We start from the raw sequence: 20,884 nt of genomic DNA, 5'->3' as shown, positions 1-20,884 counted from the left end.
GTGTGACCAAGGAGGTTGATTTAATGCTAGGCCACCGGGCTGGCTGTGTTCGATCCCGTGTAAGGGGACGCCGCGCTACAGCCGTGCCCCGTCGTGCGCGCGGTGCACACCGTGTTGGACCTGCCAGGGCACCACCGGCGGAGTCGCCCGGCGACAGGCTGCTATTTGGGACGCGCATGTCGCGCGCGCCGATTGTGGTGGCTCGGCGCGCAGACAGGTGCCAATGAGGCGGCCCGGTAATGACCGGGCCCCGCGGAGGTCCTCTCGCATTTTGGCAAGTGGCCATTAGCGGGCGCGCGGCGGCGGTAGGTCGACGCGCGCCGTCGACGACAGTCCCGCCGCGGGCTTGTTTTGCGCGCCCGCGAAGATGCTCGGCCTGTCACGGCGCGGACCGGCCTCCTCGTCACGGGGGCACGCCGCTCCCGTTGCACGCCGCCGATGACGGGGCCCGCGTATCACTCTGCGTGATCGGCGCGAGCGAGGCGAGGGGCGGGAGATAGCCCCCGCATGGCTGCCACCCGCACCCACCGCCAACGACCCAAAACAACGCCCCGACAACAGCAGCAAAAGGGAGCGAGCTCGGCAGGGCGCGTGCTCCGCGGCTCGGTCCCTGCAGTCGGCGCAGTTCTGCATGCGAGGGTCAGTCTAGCGACACGCGGATGCGGCCGATCGTCGTTGCCTTTTGGTCCGCTCGCGGGTGGCAGGGCAGAAGAAGCGAAAGTGAGTTCTGATGCTGCCGCTTGCGTGGTGCTCGCCGTCCAGCCTGGGTGCAAATCTCCCCGCGCCTGACAGCGCGGCCGTGGCGAGGGGGGGGGGGGGGGCGCACGCGCCGCTCTCGGCTGCGGCGGCGGCTGCTTTGAAGCGGCCGCCCGCGGGGCGGGGCGCCGTCGTCCGGCGTGTGATAATTGCGGGCCCCGTTGGCAGCCTTTGAGGCGCCGCCTGTCAGGTCCGTGACGGCCCCGTGGGTGGCCGAAACAGACCGCGCGCGCGCCGCCGATATTCGAAAATCCCGCGCGCGCTCGCCCACCTCCTCGCGTGCACTGCAGCCGCGGGCACGTCTTCCGCTACGCCACGATGCTGTGCGGATGGCGCGGATGCCAAGAACACCTCGATTATATTCGTGGCTTCTTGCGAACAACCATTCTAAGCAGGCTCTCCACGGTCCGTGCAGTTATAAGTGGTAGGCCGTCTGGTGAGCGGTACTTGCAAAGTGTCACTATGGTAAGGGTTGTGGGGTGTGATCGTGTTTTTGACGGTAAATTCGTTATTGTTCACCCTAGAGAGACTGGCAAAACGTTGTGCCCCTAAAAATGGATAGATGAACGCTGCATTCTGACCAAATAATGTATACTTTAGTGAGAATCTCGTGACGGCCATGGAGTTCTGTCTCCTATCAAGGGGACAGCATTTCACCAACTCCTGCCCAATAGTATACCCTCGTACGTCGCCTTTCGAGCGTGCAAGTTCGCTTTAGGCGCGTAGGAGCGAGCTAGCGCGCGCTGGCAAGCGACCGTGCGGTCTGGAATGTAGAGTGATAGTCATAGGTTGCCTTCGCAGTGACACTGTTCCTTTTGGCACACAGTCATCGGCGGTGCGGGCACTCCTCGAACCTGAAAGAAATCTTGAGCAAGAGTGACAAGAGTAATTCTCACAACTGTCTCATTCTTTCTTTATTATCATTGCTATTATTATTTATCATATCATCGCCATCATTCAATGTGTGAAACGCGTCGTGGTGCAATAGAATACACAGATAGCAATGAATTGCGCAGGCAAAGGTTCTTTGGTTTACGGCCTAGTAGCTCTTACAGTCCTGCATCTACCTCTGTCACCTTCCGTGAGGTGTTCTTTACAATGACGACAAACAATGTTCGCAGCCACGAGAGAGCTCGGTCATCACGGCCCTCGAATACGGTGGCCTGCACTGTCCAATGACTATACCTCTCCCAACTTTCTTTTTTTCCGTGAAATGTATCAGCTTTCGACCTTTCCACATGTTATTGTGGCTCAAAGCGCGCAGGCTTTCTGTCGTCCAGGAGGCGTTGGACCGAGTCGACCGCAATGCGAACACTGTATGGTGTCCATAGTCGCTGTACAACTTCGCCCAAGCGTGCGTTATGACCAAACTACAGCCGCGATTCGCGAGTGCGCGAACTCGTCCGCTGAATCCTGTCTCTGACGCTCCGTGCACCGAAGTTGACGCTGAAGCCAGTGGCGAGCCGATCAGATGAAGGAGGATCGAAGCTTTGTGCCCCAAAACAAAACATTTAGCGGACTTCATTGTCGTGGAGGTCTTCTACGCGGAGAGAGCATCTGCTGGTACGAAAACGTCATATCGAAGTCTTTGCGATCACTGCGGCTTCAACACAATCGTCAAGGCCAAAATCTACTGACGCATCGTGATCTCACGTGGCAAACTTTTTTGTGACCGTGTACAGCGTCCGCTCTGAGAGGGTTTGTTTCGAAGCTGCCCCCATTGCAGCTGCCAATGCAAGGGCTCGTGGACGCGGCTGAGGATAGCAAGCGCATAACGTTGTGGGCTCACGATTTCTATTTTCAAGCTCGAACATTTAACTTGCGCACTAGAAGTAGTACATTAATGTAGTCACGAAATTGATAACACGTCGCCCAACCGCTCGCTGATGGCGGCTCCCTTCGGGCATTTTGTTTCCACCGTCTTGTCGCTGCCGAATTTCGGTCGTTATACTAAACGCGGACATTCATCCTCCTGGAGAGCACTTCCGCTTGCCTGCGTTGCCGTGAACTGAAAACTTAGTTCACGAACGTTGTTAATGATGCAGCACACACAGTTACATACGTGCATCTGCTTTGCTTAACGATCTAAAAAGCGAATTCCACCGCGTGGAAAGCAACGTTTCGCCGCACTGGCTGCGCGCCTTGAACGAACGCTCGACTTCGCTGCACGAATCTGCTGACGAGTTAGGCGAATTCCCCTGTCGATACGAAGCAAGCTTTTCCGACCCGCGGGGGGAGCATTTGTAATTGACCGCTCGGTTAAGGTCACATTCGCGTTCCCCACTGGTTGTTTCCGACCGAATCCGCTACAGATCGCTATTTTAACGTGATAGTGTTAAGGATCCCGTGTCGCAGAAAATCCAGCAGCCGGCGTTGGGACATGGCCTCGAGAAAGATAATGTTCAACCGAATTCGGAACTACTGCATACCCAACCACTTCTCTACCACGAAAGTTGCCCGTACTTTGTCTTTCATTCTTTACAAAGTTATTCCTCGGAATTTTGAGAACGGCAGCCCACAAACAAATCTAAGGGAAAAGAAAAGCGACAGCGCATGTCCTTTATCTTAGCTCTTCTCAGAGTGAAATATTAAAAGTGCGAAACAGTAACAGAAGATCAACTCACGCAAGAGGGTACGTCTCTACCAGTAAGCTCGCCTTCGTGCATAGCGTTCGCAGACAGCCGTTTCCCGGTAAACGTTACGGTTACATAAGCTGAAGTTGCCGGGAAGCATGGAAAGCAGTAAAGGGTCTTCGAACGCTATCGGCGTTCCACTCTTAAAGGCGCAGCTTAAACGTCCTCCAAAGTTTTGCTCCACCATAGAGTCACGCATTCAACCTAAAAATTTCCGACTGCTTGCTACGCTTGGCAGTTTGTTTCCGCCGTAATCCAGTGCGTAGCATTAAAAACGTTGCCCTCTGGCACGTTTGAATCAGCGATATACGTAGAGAGCTCCTCCAGAACGACGACTGGAATTCTCCGCAAGTGTCTGAGTGAAGCGAAGGCGAAACTGCCGCGGGCGATGGTTTCCGTTTCGAGCGCAGCCGTTCACATGGCGACACCTGACGCGCGAGGGCTTCCGCCGGACGTGGACCACCTGCAGGCGAGCACTGGCCTGGGCACAACGTCCTCACCGGTGGAGGAGTCTGTCGGTTCATTCAGCGCGGTGCCTGACAAGACGGAGCACTGGGCCGTGTTTGTGATGACAAGAGGCGTCACTGTAGTTTGCCTGCGATGCGCTTTGTACAAGAGTGGTCGGCAGTGGGGTCAGAGCGGCAGTCCACGAAGTGCCGGGTAGTAGAAGGACGGCTTGAGGTCCAGTCCCGTCGCATTGAAGGGTGGCGACACGAATGCGTCCGCGCCGAACGACGATGGGTCTGTGGCCGCAGCGGTGCTCGGCGCCGTCGGGGCGGGGGACGGCGCCGCCGAGGGCCAACAGCTCCCTTGGCTGACCGCTGCCGCCGCCTGCGTGCGCCAGTCGTCCTGCTGCTGGAGGCTGCCGTAGTCCACAGGGCTCGGGAGCATGTTCAGCATCTGCGCACGGCACCGACCGTTGCCCTCCGTAAGCAGTTCGTCTGTCTAGACCATTTCGACACCCTGGGCGTCGGCCTCTGGTATATACATGTTGCCCACTGACCCCCCCTACCCCCCCCCCCCCCCCCATGCAAAAACATTGCAGATGATGCCGCGCGTGCCTTTGTACTCCTGCGTCTCGGCACAGGGAGGAGGTTTCAAGTTTGTTTAGGGAAAGTTGATACAAATTGCGTGCAAACACTGTATGGCCCTATAGTCAAAGGCTAGTAGTGGGGTCATTACGAATATGTAATTGACAGTAGACTTGTTAATGAAACATCAATGAACTGAAGAAATATCGGGAAAGCAGCATTTAAACAAACAGCATAGACTGAATGGTACACTTGTTTAGTCGTTACTACGAAACAAAATCTCGTTTACAACTAAAAAAAACATTTATATACATAGAAAACACGGGGAAGGCGGGAAATGGAAATTCAAGACTATGGGCAAAACGAGAACATGCAAGCTAAAAGCGGGGGCCAACGTTTCTACAAATGGACTTGTCTTTTTCAAAACGACATATGCTTTCCTCGGCACAGTATCTATATATGTGCAGAAGAACCCTACCTACATTTACTTTGCTGAGGAAAGCATATGTCACCTTGAAAAAGACAAGTCCACTTGTCGAAACATCGACTCCAGGTTTTACCCTGTTCTCGTTTTGCTCATGTTTATATACAAGTATATATACGTACATGGGATGAACATATTCCGATAGGTTACGCTGCCATTTGGTATATATAGGACTTTTTTTTTTTTTACCAGTGTGATACATTTTTGTTCTGTTTTACCTCAAATGGTAAGTCGTTTCATACTTTTATGCCGATAAGTTCCACTAATCTCTGTCCATAGATATTTCTTGTCAGTGGTATATTGCAGTTGCCAATAGTATTACTTTGTATTGGACGAGCTGGCATACGTAATAGTCTACGTTCTCTCTCTCCTACAAATCTATATAAATCTATAACCTAGGAGGTGCTAGATGAATTCTCAATATACGCCTTTTCCAGCTGATGAACCAACCTTCAAAAGAAAGGCGATCCGCGAGAGGGTCTTTCTCGTGATTCCATGTGTGGTGACGACTGTACTGAACACTATCGTTTGAACATTGACTATATAGTGCCTTCACACTGAACGTTATCCTTCCAGCAATGGTTATAGTGTCTTCATTGCAAAAGTGGAACGTGAAGCGAACCTATCGTAACGAAAGAAAAGATCGGTTGCGGCATAGCATCAGTGATGGTATACGAGCTATATAGGGTGTCCTACCTAACGCTTGGCAAGCTGTTGAACTAAAAAAAAATATACAAAAGTGAGCTGGAGCAAGATACGATTTTAAGACCAATCGTGTTGGGTCGACAGACCGACGACGAAAGACCTTAGGTCTTACAATTGTACCACGCACCCTATCTCCTCTCTCTCTCTCTCTCTCTCTCTCTCTCTCTCTATATATATATATATATATATATATATATATATATATATATATATATATATATATATATATATATATATATATATATATATATATATATAGTTAAAAAAAATAAATTATGGGGTTTTACGTGCCAAAACCACTTTCTGATTATGAGGCACGCCGTAGTGGAGGACTACGGAAATTTAGACCACCTGGCGTTCTTTAACGTGCACCTAAATCTAAGTACACGGGTGTTTTCGCATATATATATATATATATATATATATATATATATATATATATATATATATATATATATAGATCGTTGAACAGCTTGACTAACGTTAGCAGGGACACACGGCATAGCAATGAAGGAATGAAGCCTCCGGCTTTCAACGGGCAGACTAAAAGATTGCCTGTATTTTGTTACGTATGTGTTGAAGGAAAAAAAAAACTACAGAAATTCTGAGAATCGCCTACGAAAGCATAAACATTGTTTGGTTCGGTTGCAACTTCGTTTTCGCTTAGTGTTGCTTAATTGCCTTTCCTAGCTTATGCACGTCTGCCCATGGCCTTTCCTATGGCACACAATACTTAGGGTAGACAATTGTCAGATTTTTCTCGCCGCATCCGACCCCTTCAATGTAATCGTACCAATTGAGCTGGAACGCCGGGAACGAGCACGCCACTACAGAGCAAAGCGGTCGAAAGCGAACACCAGTAGCTGCCGCAGTGGCGCGTGGGGCGCTGCGTGAGGGGAAGGTGCATCGCCACGATGCCACGCCACCCTCGCTGTCGCAAGCATGCGCGCGTTTCCTTGTCCACACAAGCACGGCCGCTCAATGGAAACGCACTGCGTTTCCATTGAGCGGCCGTGACACAAGCTCCGTCTTCGATCTGACTGATGATGATAATGATCTAAAGAAAGGAGGGACGCGCCTCGGTAAGGCCCAACGAAAACGCGCCAAGCGTTTCAACGCACTCGCTTGCCCGCGAGGACGCTCAGCAGCGTTCGATTGGACATTGGGCTACACCCAAATTTCAAGTTGGCCCAACCTCAAATTTTCATACCACTGTTCGCGCGTTCGTCGTCGTCTTCCACAGCTGGCTGGCTCTATTTTGAAAGCGGTCGTCTTACGCGATGAGGGATGCACGCACGCACGGTCAGTTTTCTCGTTGAGTAACCGTAGAAATGCTTAAGCATTTAAAGAAAAAAAGCGCACGGTTGTTAATAAACAGCACAAGGAACAGACGCCGACGCAGGAACGCGAGTTGTTGGCTTCGTTGATCCAATGACGTTCCTTGCTTTCGAATGACGATGCGCGCGTTGGGTGCTGTGCAACGCGACCATAGTGTACTACACTTTCATTGACTAGCTTAACTCTGTCAACATAAAACCTATTGTCGTTCGGCACCTGTCGCTTATATGGAAGCCACGTTTCAATTATAGGTGCTCTGCCTAAATTTTTTTCAGGCGTTCGGAAGGTTACGCAGCTAGAGGCGCCGACTGTTGTGTGTACATCACCCTCCCCCCCCCCCCTCTTTCTTTTTTCTTTTTGTGAGTAAGCCCTATTGAAGTTTCGTTATGCTTCCGTTGCACAATGTCTTTTCCCTGATTTTTCTTCTTTACTTTGTCTTTTGTTGACCATTTTCAATTACTTCCAGTGTGTTGAGGCCATAACAACAAAACAACCGCCGTTCAATGTTCACTCAAGTATAGTCACAAGCGCTCGTATAGAGAGCAGCTGCCTTCAAAAAGCGCATTAGCGCTTTGGTGGCTTTGCGCACTTAGTAGTCTTCTTCGGCAGAGTGATAGTTACCTAAATGTAAGTTGTTTCAACAGCTCTAGAAAAGTGGCAGTTTCCGAAGCACGGTGGCCAGAACAACGTACACATGTATCAGGCGAAGCCAACCGTATACTGCCACCGCTCCGGCCGTTCCCGTGAGGCAGCAAGTGTGAAAAGTTAGTTTTTCGTCGCAACGAAGTCTCACCTGCGGCTTGAGCGGCTGCTGGGCTGCGCCGTAGTGCTGGTCAGCGCCGTATGCACTCGTACGCGGGTCCGATGAACCGTGACCCATGGTGGTTACCACCGGTGGGGGAACGGACTCTGCGATGACGAGAAGAATGACAAAGTCGGGTGGTCACATCCCCGTTCACTATTTGGCTAAGTGCGTGCTTGTAACAGGCATTTTTCATGAGGGACAAAAGAGAAAGGAGAATTAGACGGAAATGCGTGCTGCTTTCTTGTACTCCCCTGCACAGGAAATGTGGTGGTATAGTTAGTGTTCGTGCCCGTTAAAGAACAAGTTGTTTGGCCACAGACACACGCGCGCGCAACCGGACCATGTTTCTAGCTATTGTTTGGCAGATGACACACGCTTTAGTGACATCTTCACAACTCGCAGTGGCGCCCGCTTTGTCTGAGCAAGCGCCCTTGTTGCTCCTCCAACGCTGCTATATGGCCGCAGATGATCATAGTCGTTAAGTGTAAACTGCACCTTCCTGCGGTGGCACTACTAGTACCATCTAGTTCCGCATCCACATAAAACGCGTGTACCGGTGTTATAGCTGCATGGCTTTGGGTCGCGCGGTGGTGTCACCGATGTTTGGGGGCTTATTCGGCGTTTCGGGATTTAAAAAGTTATTTCTTCAGATTTAAAAAGTATATTTAGTTTTTTTCCTCTCGGAGGGAGAACGTGGTGTACATTACGTGGAGCGAGGATTGTACACACACTCGAGATCCACTGAGAAAACGACATATAGCGACTGTCCGTTCTAACAGAGCACGCACGGGTCTTACAGGCGTACAGACTGCAGTCTTACATACGGTGGACATCGCACGCTACACGTTGGTGCATGGGCTGCGAGTCAGGAGCCTTGAATACTTTTTACAGCAAAGCTGTTTATGGCTAGGTTCTGGCGGATCTTGTCTCCGTGGACATAGACCAACAATTTTTCATACGTGGGCCGATCCCGAAGAAAGTGCAATACCGGGCCAACCCGCCGCGGAGGTGAAGCAGGCTTTAAGCCCTTCCTCTATACGTGGACCGATTACCCAAGATAGTGCAATACCGGGCCGACCCGCGACGGAGGTGGAGTTCGCCATTAAGGGATCCACATTCACAGCTTCGCTGGTCATCCTTCTTCACAGAGTGGAAGGGCACTGAATTTTTTTGTGTGTGCTAAAGGACTCTGGAATATCCACCGCTGGCTTTATGTAAGGTGCCAACAGGCAATAGCATTCGCAGAACAATCTGGCGATTTTGCACATACGATTACGGCAATAATCGTAGGCATCCGAAATGATTTATGTAAGCGCGAAATGAACCAACATCGCTTTCCTTTTACACGCTCATGACTCTTTTTCTCAGAAACGAAAACGTCCGTAGCTGTAGCCTCAGGGATCTTTCTTGCAATGTCACTCACTCACTCACTCACTCACTCACGCACGCACGCACGCACGCACGCACTCACAGCGTTGCGGCTAGCCTTTCGATATTGCGACTTTCCTGGCTTACCAGGTTTCCTCTCACTATGCGAGTGTCCGCTTTTCTATTGCAGAAGAGCAATTTATTAATACACCAAACTATATTTTTCATAAAAGTCACTTTAAGAGCCGCGAGGATGAGCAAGAATGGGCTGAAAGCGCCTCGGCTAGGCGCCATTGTGCCAAGGCTGGTTCATATCGCCTGGACGATGGCACGAAGTTGAGCACGTATACGCACCGCTTTTACCGAGTTCAGAGTCCAGAGAGAAGGAATCAGCGTGGAATCTCCACTGACCTTGCGGCGCCTGGGTTGCGTGGTGCGGCTGCGCGTAGGGCTGGGGCGGTGGCTCGGTGGGCTGCAGCAGATACGGGCTGGCAGCGGCTGCAGCGGCTGCCGCGGCGGCCGGGTACACGGGCAGGCTGAGCGCCGAGAAGCCGTTCATCTGCTGGCTGCCCATCTGCTTGCGCCAGCGCGCGCGCCGATTGCTGAACCATACCTGCGCGCAAACAAGCACGACGAGCGCTGCACCGTGAACAAAGGGGGACTTGCAGTCAACCATCATGCTGCAGACGGTAAACAGTGCGGGCAGACGGCCTAAAGTTGCGTGCAGTACGATGCCGAACCAGCGCCTCCCTCGCCAAACAAGGCTGGCCCCGCTAGAGAGCGGAAGCCAGGGAGCGGCATGGGTGGGGCGCTTGCTTGGTCTTGTACGAAATAACTGCCGTGACCGAATCGCATATCGAGCTCCCAGAAGCTGTATATATGCGCAGCGTTACGAGCGAGTCGAGCAACATGCATATGTGTAGGCAAGAATGTAAACCAGGCATGCTTAGACATTCAATATTATTATTATGTTGGCGTAATATCGACACAAGAGGATCAGCGGGAGAAGGCGATGAAGAAGAAAGAGCTCCGACGATGAATAAGAACTAGGAAGCCGCGGAGGAATTCATAGCTGTTTCAGGGCGATTCTCTTAAATTCTTCGAACGTTATTTTTATTCATTTCCTCCAGACAAGTGTACCAATTTTAATATTAGCAGCATGTTCCTAATACCATCCAAATCTTAGCCAACCTCTCGCTATGCCATATGCGCCATCATAAAATGAAAACCAAACCAATTGAGCCGTGTTTCATTACGCTTCCATGTATGATGATGTCTCTTTGGACGTCGGCACTAGGACGCCGAAATAGGAACGTATGCGATTCCAGACTGCCATGTTAATTCTATCGTCTTATTTTCCTCAATATGAACACAAAAAAGTTAACTTCAAATTTAAAAATAATATTGCCTGAAAATTGATATTAACGATTAGCATTCGGTTAACGTCATTCTTAAATTAGGAAGTTCTATTTAAGTATTCTTCCCTTTTTTACCTACTGCCACCCGATTCATGGCCGATCCCTCGTAGTAGATTGAGCCATATCCGTAGACACCAAACCAAACCGAACGAAGCCATGTTTAGAGGCAACAACAGCGACAACGAGATGGACAAGTCCTAATAAATGGCTGAAGGCGTACAGCTTTTACCGGTACATTATATTTGGCGCAGCCGAAGACAGTAACCAGAAGATGTGCGTAACCTTCTACCTCACACAGCGAGACGACCATCTACTGATCACAGGCTACGAGCTAGACGGTGAGAACTTCGTTTGCCGCACCGAATGAGATTACTACTCCTGGTCGCCTCAAAACCATCATTGCCAATGCCAAACAGCAGATCAGCGACGTCACCACTGGAGGTACTGTGAAGGTCAACATACCGCTCTCGGATTTTGAAACCTGGGACAAACGAAACTTCGATAAGCAGCATGTATCAAGCCATAATGATGCAAGCGCAGGAATGTCAAGCTTTTCAGATGCGTTAATCCAGTTGGCTCAGTTGCAAAAGCAACAACTAGAGCAGCAACAAGCACTGCTGACGGCACTTGCATCGGGTAGAGCTAATCGCATAGCAGTAAGACCGGATATGTTCGACGGTATAGTTCGTTCAGTGTAGACAGTTGGGTGAACGTATTTGAATACGCTTGTGAGCAGAACCGTTAGTACAGAGACTCCGACAACATGCGAGCCTACCAGTCTGGAAATGACAAAAAGTGATTCGACTTGCGTTTCGCCCAGCACATGGAAGATTCATGGGAGTCATGGAAGAACAGCGTTCTAATTGCCTTCAGAAACAACCCACAACTGTGGAACACGCATTGAAGTGATTATATCAAGCAGTAGAAGTGAGAAACATGCATTATCTCAAGAGTACTCCCGTAATTGTTCGCAGGGGCATATAATTAAATAACGAGGCACTGTATTTATTGTAAGCCCAAACATACTTTTCGTGACCGCGGCTGTAAACGGTTCCAACGTCTCAGCACTGATTGACACTGGTGCTTCAGTTTACCTAATAAATGAGAAGATTGTTGATAACCATGACATCTGTCCAGAGAAACCAATCAGCGTCTGCAGCTATGATGGAACTTGCAGAGAGTTCATGCAATGGACGGAGACAGAAGTTACCTTGAAAGACTAGGCATTCGTGCGCCTCGTAATGTCTGGTGTCGATTTTAACGCGATAGCGTTAAGGAGCCCGGGAAATCCTGCGCCGGCGTCTCGCGTCAGACCCGGGCCTTCCATGTGACACAGGCAATTGACTAAACTAATTGAATTTCTCAATCTAGAATATCTGGAAAAATCGTAAACTACAACTTACACACAACCCAAAGACATGATAGCTCTCGGATTGTAATTTGAATATACGAAAAAACATAATTCTGCTACGCGAAAACTCAAATTCCTTTTTCCAGCGTTCCTACCGGAGATGGCGTCCACCACTTGCGCACGCCGGCGTGTAAATAACTAGGAGTCCACGGAGCGGCGCGCCCGCTCCCTTGAAACACTTCGAGATGGCGCTCGCCTCCGCCGCACCGCGGCTAGGGTGTCTAGATAGAGACACCCTACCGCGGCCCATACGAGAGGCCACGGAGGAAGGACACTAAGGAGACGCCCTGATGTCACTCTTTGTGAAGCTAAAGTGAAGCCGGAAGTTGGCGTTGCTCATGGCGTTGCTCCGCCTATCGGGCCAGCTCTCCTCTCTTGTTTACATTTCTCGCGAAACCACGCCACGCTGCGCGAGACCGTGCTGCTCGGACTTAGCTCGGACCTGCGCGCTCCGCAGCAATCCTAAGCAATCGTTAGCACGTTAGCATAATTCCGCGAAAGAGGGCAAAATTTCCCGCGGATATTCCTTCGCCCGTAGCCATTGCCGTGGCGCGGTACATTGGGTACAGCGTTGCATGCGCGTTCATTTCACGAACTTTAGTTCCTCCTCTCCCACCTGGTCACAGCAACATCCGGTAGAGCACGGTCCAGATAACGCAGCGCAACAAAACACGGAGACCAACGCAAACCTGCCCGCACGGCGCCTTTGCCACGGTACGAAACCTACGGAGCAACACGTGTGAGCGCACAGAACAATAACAAAGCCGCCATCGTGGCCCGAAAGGCGCAGCAGGGCCTTTCGCAGCAAAGAAATAAAGAAAACAGCAAAACAAAGGAGAACCTACTACGTCATTTCCTCCACACTTTTCCCCTAGAGCGCGCAGGGGGTAGGGCCTCTCCTCAGTTTCCTTCCTCCATGCGAGAGGCCGTGTTTCTACCAGAAAACCCGCCTTCGTGCATAGCGTTCGCCGCGAGCGCTTCCCGGTAAACATTATGGTTACATATGATGCGGTAGCCGGGCAGCGTGAAAAGCAGTCAGGGATGTTTGAATGCTATCGCGTTCCACTCTTAAAGGCGAAGCATAAGCGTCCTCCAAATTCTTGCTTTTCTTATACCCCGACCCGACATGAAACTTCACAAATTGAACATACTTTCCGCTGATGTCATCACAACTGATAACACGGAAAATGCTCTCATATTAGGGGAAAGGAAACCAAGATGATCACGTGCGCCGACGAAGTGACGTTGAAGTATCCGGATCTCATCTCTATTGGCACCTATCCATCAGCTCCCACAACGATCGAAGTGCCCGTTGATCTGCGAGGCAAAAGTCTCGCCAGAAAGAAGCCATATGTCATGAACCATGAGAAGAAGACATGGTTGAAACAGGAGCTTCAAGGAATGCTGGACGCTAGCATCATTAGACCGTCTTTGTCATCATTTTCCTCACCGATTACGATTGTGCCTAAAGAAGATGGATCCTTCCGTTTGTGTACAGATTACCGGATCATCGACAAACTATTTCCCTTTCCAATGCCAAGAATTGACGAAATAGCCGATGAAACCGGTGGGTGCGAGTGGTTTTCAAGAATTCACTTGTGTAAAAGGGTATTGGCAAGTACCCTTAAAGGAAGCTACAAAGAAATTCACAGCATTCGTTGCACCTTTTGACGTATATGAGTATAGCCGGCTACCGTGCGGACGGAAAAACTCGGGCGCGTGGTTTCAGAAGATGCTAAATGGTGTACTGAAAGACTTAATTGGGAAGTTCTGCAATGTATACGTGGACGACATCCATTCAAAGACCAGAAACGACCACATAACTCTCCTTTCAGCAGTACTGCGAGCACTCTGTAATGCACGGCTGAAGATCAATGCGAGGAAGAGTGAATTCTTTTGAGAGACCGTGGCATTTCTCGGCAGATGCTTTGATGGAAAAAAGTGTCCCACATCACGATATTCCCTAATGCGAAATCTGAGCGCTGCTCGATGTGTGTTTTCCTTTCATGATATATTGAGGCAAAGAATTTGACTGGCAAAGGGTCAGTGCTGTCAGCGACTTCACCTACTTCACCGACTTCACACTATGGGAATGCTGACACGATGAGCGGCATCGGAGCCAGCTGTGGGAGATGACGACGAACGCGCGAGCAGTGGCTCGAGCGCGTTCGCGCGGTTACGCTGAGTGACGGCGGCGCTCAACTAAAAAATGAGCGCCTTAGAGCTGCGTTTTAAAAGCAAGAGTACGAAGGACGAAAGTGTGCAGCGGATCAGGAGCGGCTTGCACGAAGATTTAATAACGACACTAACAACGAATTTAAGAACGCGTATTTAAATGTTTTCTAGACGATTCCTAGTCCGCACAAGAACGCGTTCTTTATTAAATGTTCATGCGAGCCGCCCCTGATCTCTTGCTGATCTCTTCCTGAATGAACGTTGCTGATCACAACGTTCATTCCCTGCGTGTATTTTAGGTCTCTTCGGGCCCATCCGAGCGCTTATTAAGCACTATGTTAAGAATACAAAGTACCTAACAGCCTTAACTCAGAAAGGCGTTTCATTCGTATGGTCTGACGAATGCGAATGCTCTTATTTGGAGCTGGTTAGTATCATTTGACTATTTAATAACAATGCCCGACTTCACTTTACCTTTTGAGCAGTACACTGACTCGTCACACTCGGAACTGGGGCTGTTAAGGAACCCGTGGCCAGACAATACGTAAAAGGATATCTTTCGTACACGTTTACCAAGGCCCAAGTGAACTACTGCACCACGGAAAGAGAAGCCTTGTCAGTTGTCATGGCCTTGATATACTTCAGAATATAATTGAAGGGCAGATGTTTCAAATAATTTCATCACAACCAGGCTTGGCCTCATGTTCTCCATCTCGCGCAAACAAGGGGGAGAGTTGCAAGATGGACCAGCGAGATCCAGCAATAGACCTTCGAAGTAAATCATCGTCCTTTACATCACCTGGCTCCTGACGCGTTGTCCAGACTTCACATATCTCAAGAGATTGGATCAGAACATGTGAACCTCGTAAGGCTCTGGGAGGGAACAGGAGAATTGATGTTCATATATGGAGAGGTACACGTGCCTGAAACAGAAATACCAAATATTCTAAGGCTGCACCATGATAGCCTAGAATCTGGAGGTCATGATTGAATTCGGAGGACGTATGGAAAACTCACACAAAGATTCACTTGGGCGAACATGAAGGCGGATGTCGCTAATTACATTAAGACGTGCCACGAATGTTAGATCTACAAAGCGAAGTGCGGGGCACGAACTATACATATGCCTGTATATTCGGATATACCTAGATTTTGCGGAAATCAAGAAGGGCGAGGTCGCAAGAAAAACCTAAGCATTTTCGGTTGCCCTGGGTGAATGCATGCTGTGTGTGGCTGTTAAGGCTGGCCGTGAAGATGGAAACTAATTTCGCTTCTCGAACGAAGCGTGTTCAAAGATGTCAAGGTCATCGTTGCTTATATTGGATCCGCTTTCCGTACTCTGAAGCTTCTACAGCAAACGGAAGATAATGGCATTAAACTAATCTTCCCGACGCCAGAAAGGATGATTAGGGACCTGAAGATGGTCCTTTCTTTCTATCCAGACTTTAAAAGGTGGGTGGAAACGCGCCCTTGAGGCAGCCGTGTCTCATCAATCGCTCGTATATAGCAGGACTTGGATGCAGCCCTAATTTTGTGGCTTTCGGGAGAATATGTTGGTTGCCAGCAGACCAAGAACTTGGCTTAGTTGACAAAGTCTTCCTCGAAGAAAAGCCCATAGCGGAAGAGCAAAATGAACGATATCGGCAAACGATGAAGAGGAACATTGATAAGCGTCACCGATCAGACATCCCTGATGTACTCTACAGCCTGGAAGCATGGTTCTTCTGCGCAAGGGGCTTGATTCAAGATCTCTGTTCGCAGGTCGTTACTACGTCACGAAGAATGCGACACAGCAGGGGATACTAAAGACCATCTATTACCAGGGACGCCGTGGCAAGTTCGACGAGGCGTCGCTTGCGAATATACTTCCGTACCGTCTCCGCAGTAATGGGAGCAGGAGCCCTGGAAGATGTAGTGGTGCAACAGGATCAGCGTGAGAAGACGATAAAGAAGGGGCTCCGAGGAAGAAAAGCAGCTGGCAAGATGAGAAAGTTCTAATAAATAACTGAAAGCGTACTACTTTCGCCGGCACTTCATATTATTCTTTTTGTCTATGTGTCCCCGCTACAATGTGGCAAGAAAAGTGCTCGCGACCAGGCTCTAAAAACTGGAAGATCGCCCCTTCACAGAAGAAAAAGTTCCAGGATGCTGTTCAAGACTAATTTCGGCACTCAAGACCTTAAGGGCTCTGCTCAGGTTCTTAAGGGCTTGTGAATCGTGCGACAGACTTTGAAAGTTGTAGCCCGTTGCATCAAGTTGTGAAATTTTCTAACTTACTTTTTTTATTCGTTTCTTCTTTCACTATTTATTCCCTTTACCCCGTTCCCCAGCACAGGTTAGCCATTCCGCTCTCACAATGGCCAACGTTCCTGTCTTAATTTAAAAAAAAAAATCCATCGCGGAGCATTCTGGCTCTTCACAGGCAGATTCGGATTGGTGAAATCCTAGCACCCGCTCCAGACTATCGGCAGCCGCTCCAGATAGACCAGTGAAAAACAACATTAAATATAGGATCTTACAATCTCGCCACCATCACTGGTGTCCGCACCTATCTTTAAAGTCTGCCCTGACCACACGCCTGTGCAGGATACATACATATTATAGTTACGACGACTTAGACTCCCAGAACCCTTTGCCAGAATTTTACGCCAAGAAAAAAGTCGCGGTGCCACCGCGAGGATTCGAATTCCAGATCCACAGACTTCCCCACCGAAGACTCTACCTGTCAGTTACCACGAGGTCACCGAATCAAATCCCGGCCGTGGCGGCCGCATTTCGATGGGGGCAGAATGCAAAAACGCCCGTGTCCCAAGTGATGCGGACACGGTAAAGATCGTCTGGTGGCCAAAATTCATCCGGAGACCCCCACAACGATATGCCTTATAATCAAATTGTGGTTTTGGAGCGTGAAACCCTAGAATTCACCTCTCAGTCACTTCGACGAGGCTGCGGCGATGAATACTGCACGCGCCTTGAGACTATGTAAGCTTCTCGAGCGCTCGTTAAAATGATTGGGCGACGCTATATTTCCGCAGCTTATCTGCAAACCAGCACCGCGGTGAAAGAATATAAACGAATTTACCGGCGAAGGCAGGACAGGAAACGGAAGGAAGCCAGAGTCGGCGTTGTGCACCGCTCCGGCACCGAGGAGCGTCTCGTATAGAAACGAAGATCGACACGGACTTCAGGCATCGCTGATCAGTCTCATTTTTCTTCTCCAGAAAAGATTGTCCGCACACGTCTTCGAATGCTTACATCAATTGATATAACCAAAATATAGTGGAAGAATTACTATGCACAATGTTGTGCCAGCTATTGCGTCACGCTTCGCATTATGAGTGAAATCACAACTTTTTTCTCAGATCTTGCAGTCCGTAATATGTTGCAGCCGACCGTACGTACGAGTCACCCAATAACTGCGTTACAAGTGAGGCGAGCAGCTTCGTGGCGCTTAGCGCGTTGTTATATGGCAAAAACTATTCACATCGAACTCGTGGCTCACGTTGGTCGTCGACGCTGCTGTGTATTACTATCTAAAGGCGCGTCGTCGTGAACTCTTAACGCTTTGAAGCACGCGCCATAGGAAAAAGAAAATATAATCTCGAATAAACTAATGCATGGTACTCTAGGCAGCATACACGTGACACGTCTTGCACGGAATTGATGACGCGGGCGGGGCATCGCTCTGGCTACTGACGAAGCGCGAAAAGGAGCAGCATTGGAAAATTGATCGCTATAAAATCGCGGACTCGAGTTTTGCGCTTGAGATGCACGTCCGAAGGGCTACACTGCAATGTTAGCCGCACTTTCGCTAGATGGTGCCACTAGACGGTGCCATTACATTGTAATCAATTTCAGGTCGCGCTGCGGTGCTCCTGGGGCATTTATACAAACCTGTGCATGGAAAGAACGACTGCGCTACTTTCGTACCTGGCGAGCTAAAGCGCTCATCGCTCTGTGTACCATCGCAGTACCAATAGCTTAGAAGAACCACCCGCAATGGCCAGGAGACAGTTGCGGGCAAACGAGCCGCGGCCTGAGCGCTATTGACAAGAGCTACAGAGACAGCTGTATCCGGGCGTCTGCGTGTGCCGCTTTGCCATTCCTTAAACGACTGCCAGTTTAGCAAGTGCCGCCCATTGCACAGAATTTCTGCGCCGCTCCCCTCTTGCTGAACACGCAGCTAGCTCGGCAAGCGTCCACGTTACAGGCCTTCCCGCACATGCACTGCAGGTGCCGCCCGCTGCGTGTGGGTGTACCTGGACCCTTGCCTCGGTGAGGCGCGTCCTCTGTGCCAGCTCCTCGCGGGTGTAGATGTCCGGGTACTGGGTTCGCTCGAACGCCTTCTCCAGTTCGTCGAGCTGAGCCGCCGAGAAGGTGGTGCGCGAGCGGCGCTGCTTCCGCTTCAGCGTCAGCCCCGGCTCGGCCGTCGAGTCGCCTCCGCACTCGCCGTCCGAGAACGAGTCCAGGCTGCACTCGCCGCCGGACAGACGGGAGCCTGCGACGAGAGGGCAGCGGTGCTACTGTGATCGCGGCAGCGAGGGTGCGCGTGGGTGGAGAAATGGGAAGGCGAATATATATATGCAGTGAAGTCTAAGACGCGCGTATGAAGCGGTTTATTTACATGTGCATATCAATCCGATGAAGATATGTTTACATGAAAAAGGAAGAAAATCGGCGAAAATGGGTGTCAGTCATTCTGAAGAACAGCTGATACATGTCCAAACAGACGGCGTTTGCAAACACCATCATTTGAAGATGCGCACAAAAAAATTAACTTTGAAAGGCAATTGCCAGGTGACTGCAGAAAACGTCATCGAATCTGTGCTATGTCACCAAGCAGCAGCAACAAATGAAGAAATAAAGACAAATAAATAAATAAATAGTGACGTGCTAGTAGAAAGAAGAGAAACGAGGGAAGATGTGGCGGGCTATGAAGGCAGGCAACTCAACTTTCCTACACTTTCATTCAAACCAGACCGGGACAGTATCAAACTTATAAATAACAAAGGATTCACGGGTTTCTCTATCATAATTTGAAGGAAATCCCGATTCAAGCAACGTGACTTTCATCTTATCAAATGAGTGGTCAGGGAAGTACACGCGTTTTGAAATGGGCAGGTTTGGCAGCTTGTTAGCGTGGAAATTGTGATTGTTAAAGCTCTATCTAAAAGGCCCTTCTGTCTGTCCAATGTAGTTTTTTTCCATAGCGTACATTCAAGCAGATATATTACGTTTTTAGTATCGCAATTGAAATCGCCTTTGATTTTTTAAGCGACCGTTTGAAGCCGCACTAGTCGCCTGCTGCGATGTGCACGTGTAGGGGCATGTACTTTACATTGCGGTATTCGGCAAGGATGGCTTCCGATGGCGTTAGAGCAGTCATTCTTAGATGATGATAGCATATCTAGAATAATTCTAGCTTTACGGTATGCTACTTTAGGTGTTTCAGCGAAGATGTTTTTGAGGCGTTCACTTTGCATTACAATATTCTGGTGCTTCTTTTAGTAAATCTGAAACACTCGGGACTGACGCAGAATGGGTTAAGGACAAGGTTTGTCTTAGGTGAGGGAATCGGTTTCTTCGCCGTGGATAGTAGCGTCCTACGGTCAAGCACGTCTGCAAGTCTCGTCAATTAGTTGTGGTGAATAACCTTGTTTGACTAAAGCGTTCTTTAGGGCTCCGAATTTTTTCGAAAACCCAGATTGTTCAGAACAGATTCTTTTGAAACGTAGCCTGACTATAAATAATGCTAGTCTTGCAATGTTTACCGTGGTTACTACCGAAGTGAGCTATACCACGGCGCAGTTTTCCTATTCACTTTCTGAGGTATTTATGCTTTACTACTAGAACCAACACTGGGAGTGTTAGCCAGCGCCACCACTCACAAACCTTGGTGTGGATGTGGAACATCCTTTCTGCCGCAGAGGTCACGAGAACGTGGTCTTTTTGGCTGAAGGCAACTGATCAATAAACCTGCACATGCTACCTGAAGGCATCAATATTGCCGGATTCGGGACCCTCGTAATGTAATGAACGAGGAGAAAGAGAACCGAGGGGCCCGAATTTTTATTAATCATATCCTAAGAGACCAACAATCAATGACACAAAGGACAACATAGAGGGAATTAATTGCACTTGAGTCAAAGAAATGATAAAGTGACTGAAAAAAAAAAAAAAAACTGGCCGCAGGTGGAATACGAACCCACGTCTTGGGGTGGTGCTAATAAATGAAACGATATTGTGGGTCCACATGCGGAATGAGCCATCTCTCAAGAAACGCAAGGACGCCGAACGCCGAAGAAATATGTAGATTGCGTAGTGAAGGCCCGAGCCATGGCACGCAAGTTGTCCTGTATGCCTGCTATAGGAAGGACTTCCTGCGACTTCGACACTTTTGCAGCACAATAAAACGGTATACCAAGAAAGCAGGGTCACAAAGGACGGCAATGTGAAGTCAATTTTGTCAGTCAGTTGCTCAGTTAATCGCACAGGATACACAGATTTCTAACGCTTTCCTGTCTCACTTCACCGCAAGAACCGCGAGGCACTCTTCGAAGTGAGTCGCGGCGGTTATTGTCATTTTCTTTGACGGAATACGTATACATAAAGTCACATTTAGAATTTTAGTAATGCTAAATAACCAATTACTCACTGACCAAAGGGCTTCGCAAACTACATTTTCTCCGTGAGGAGGTCGTTTCGCATTGCTGCATGTGGATTGGCTGCCTCCGCAAGGGATATATTAAGGTCACATAGC

General features: G+C 49.4%; 1 protein-coding gene across 1 annotated transcript in view; it reads right to left on the bottom strand.

The window, feature by feature from the left end:
• Positions 1–1,593: 1,593 nt before the first annotated feature.
• The window catches only part of LOC142575235 (protein gooseberry-like), an 87,670-nt gene continuing 68,379 nt past the window's right edge, over positions 1,594–20,884 (bottom strand). The window contains exons 4-7 of the mRNA XM_075684401.1: positions 18,384–18,622; positions 9,532–9,733; positions 7,741–7,856; positions 1,594–4,289 (exon numbers count right to left, since the gene is read on the bottom strand). Of these exons, the coding sequence (XP_075540516.1) occupies positions 4,023–4,289; positions 7,741–7,856; positions 9,532–9,733; positions 18,384–18,622 (824 nt within the window). The 3' untranslated portion in view covers positions 1,594–4,022. The remainder of the gene's footprint in view (positions 4,290–7,740; positions 7,857–9,531; positions 9,734–18,383; positions 18,623–20,884) is intronic.

This window comes from Dermacentor variabilis, chromosome 3 (genome assembly GCF_050947875.1).
Source record: "Dermacentor variabilis isolate Ectoservices chromosome 3, ASM5094787v1, whole genome shotgun sequence".
Lineage (NCBI taxonomy): Eukaryota > Metazoa > Arthropoda > Arachnida > Ixodida > Ixodidae > Dermacentor > Dermacentor variabilis.
This window is presented reverse-complemented; position numbering and strand designations above follow the sequence as displayed.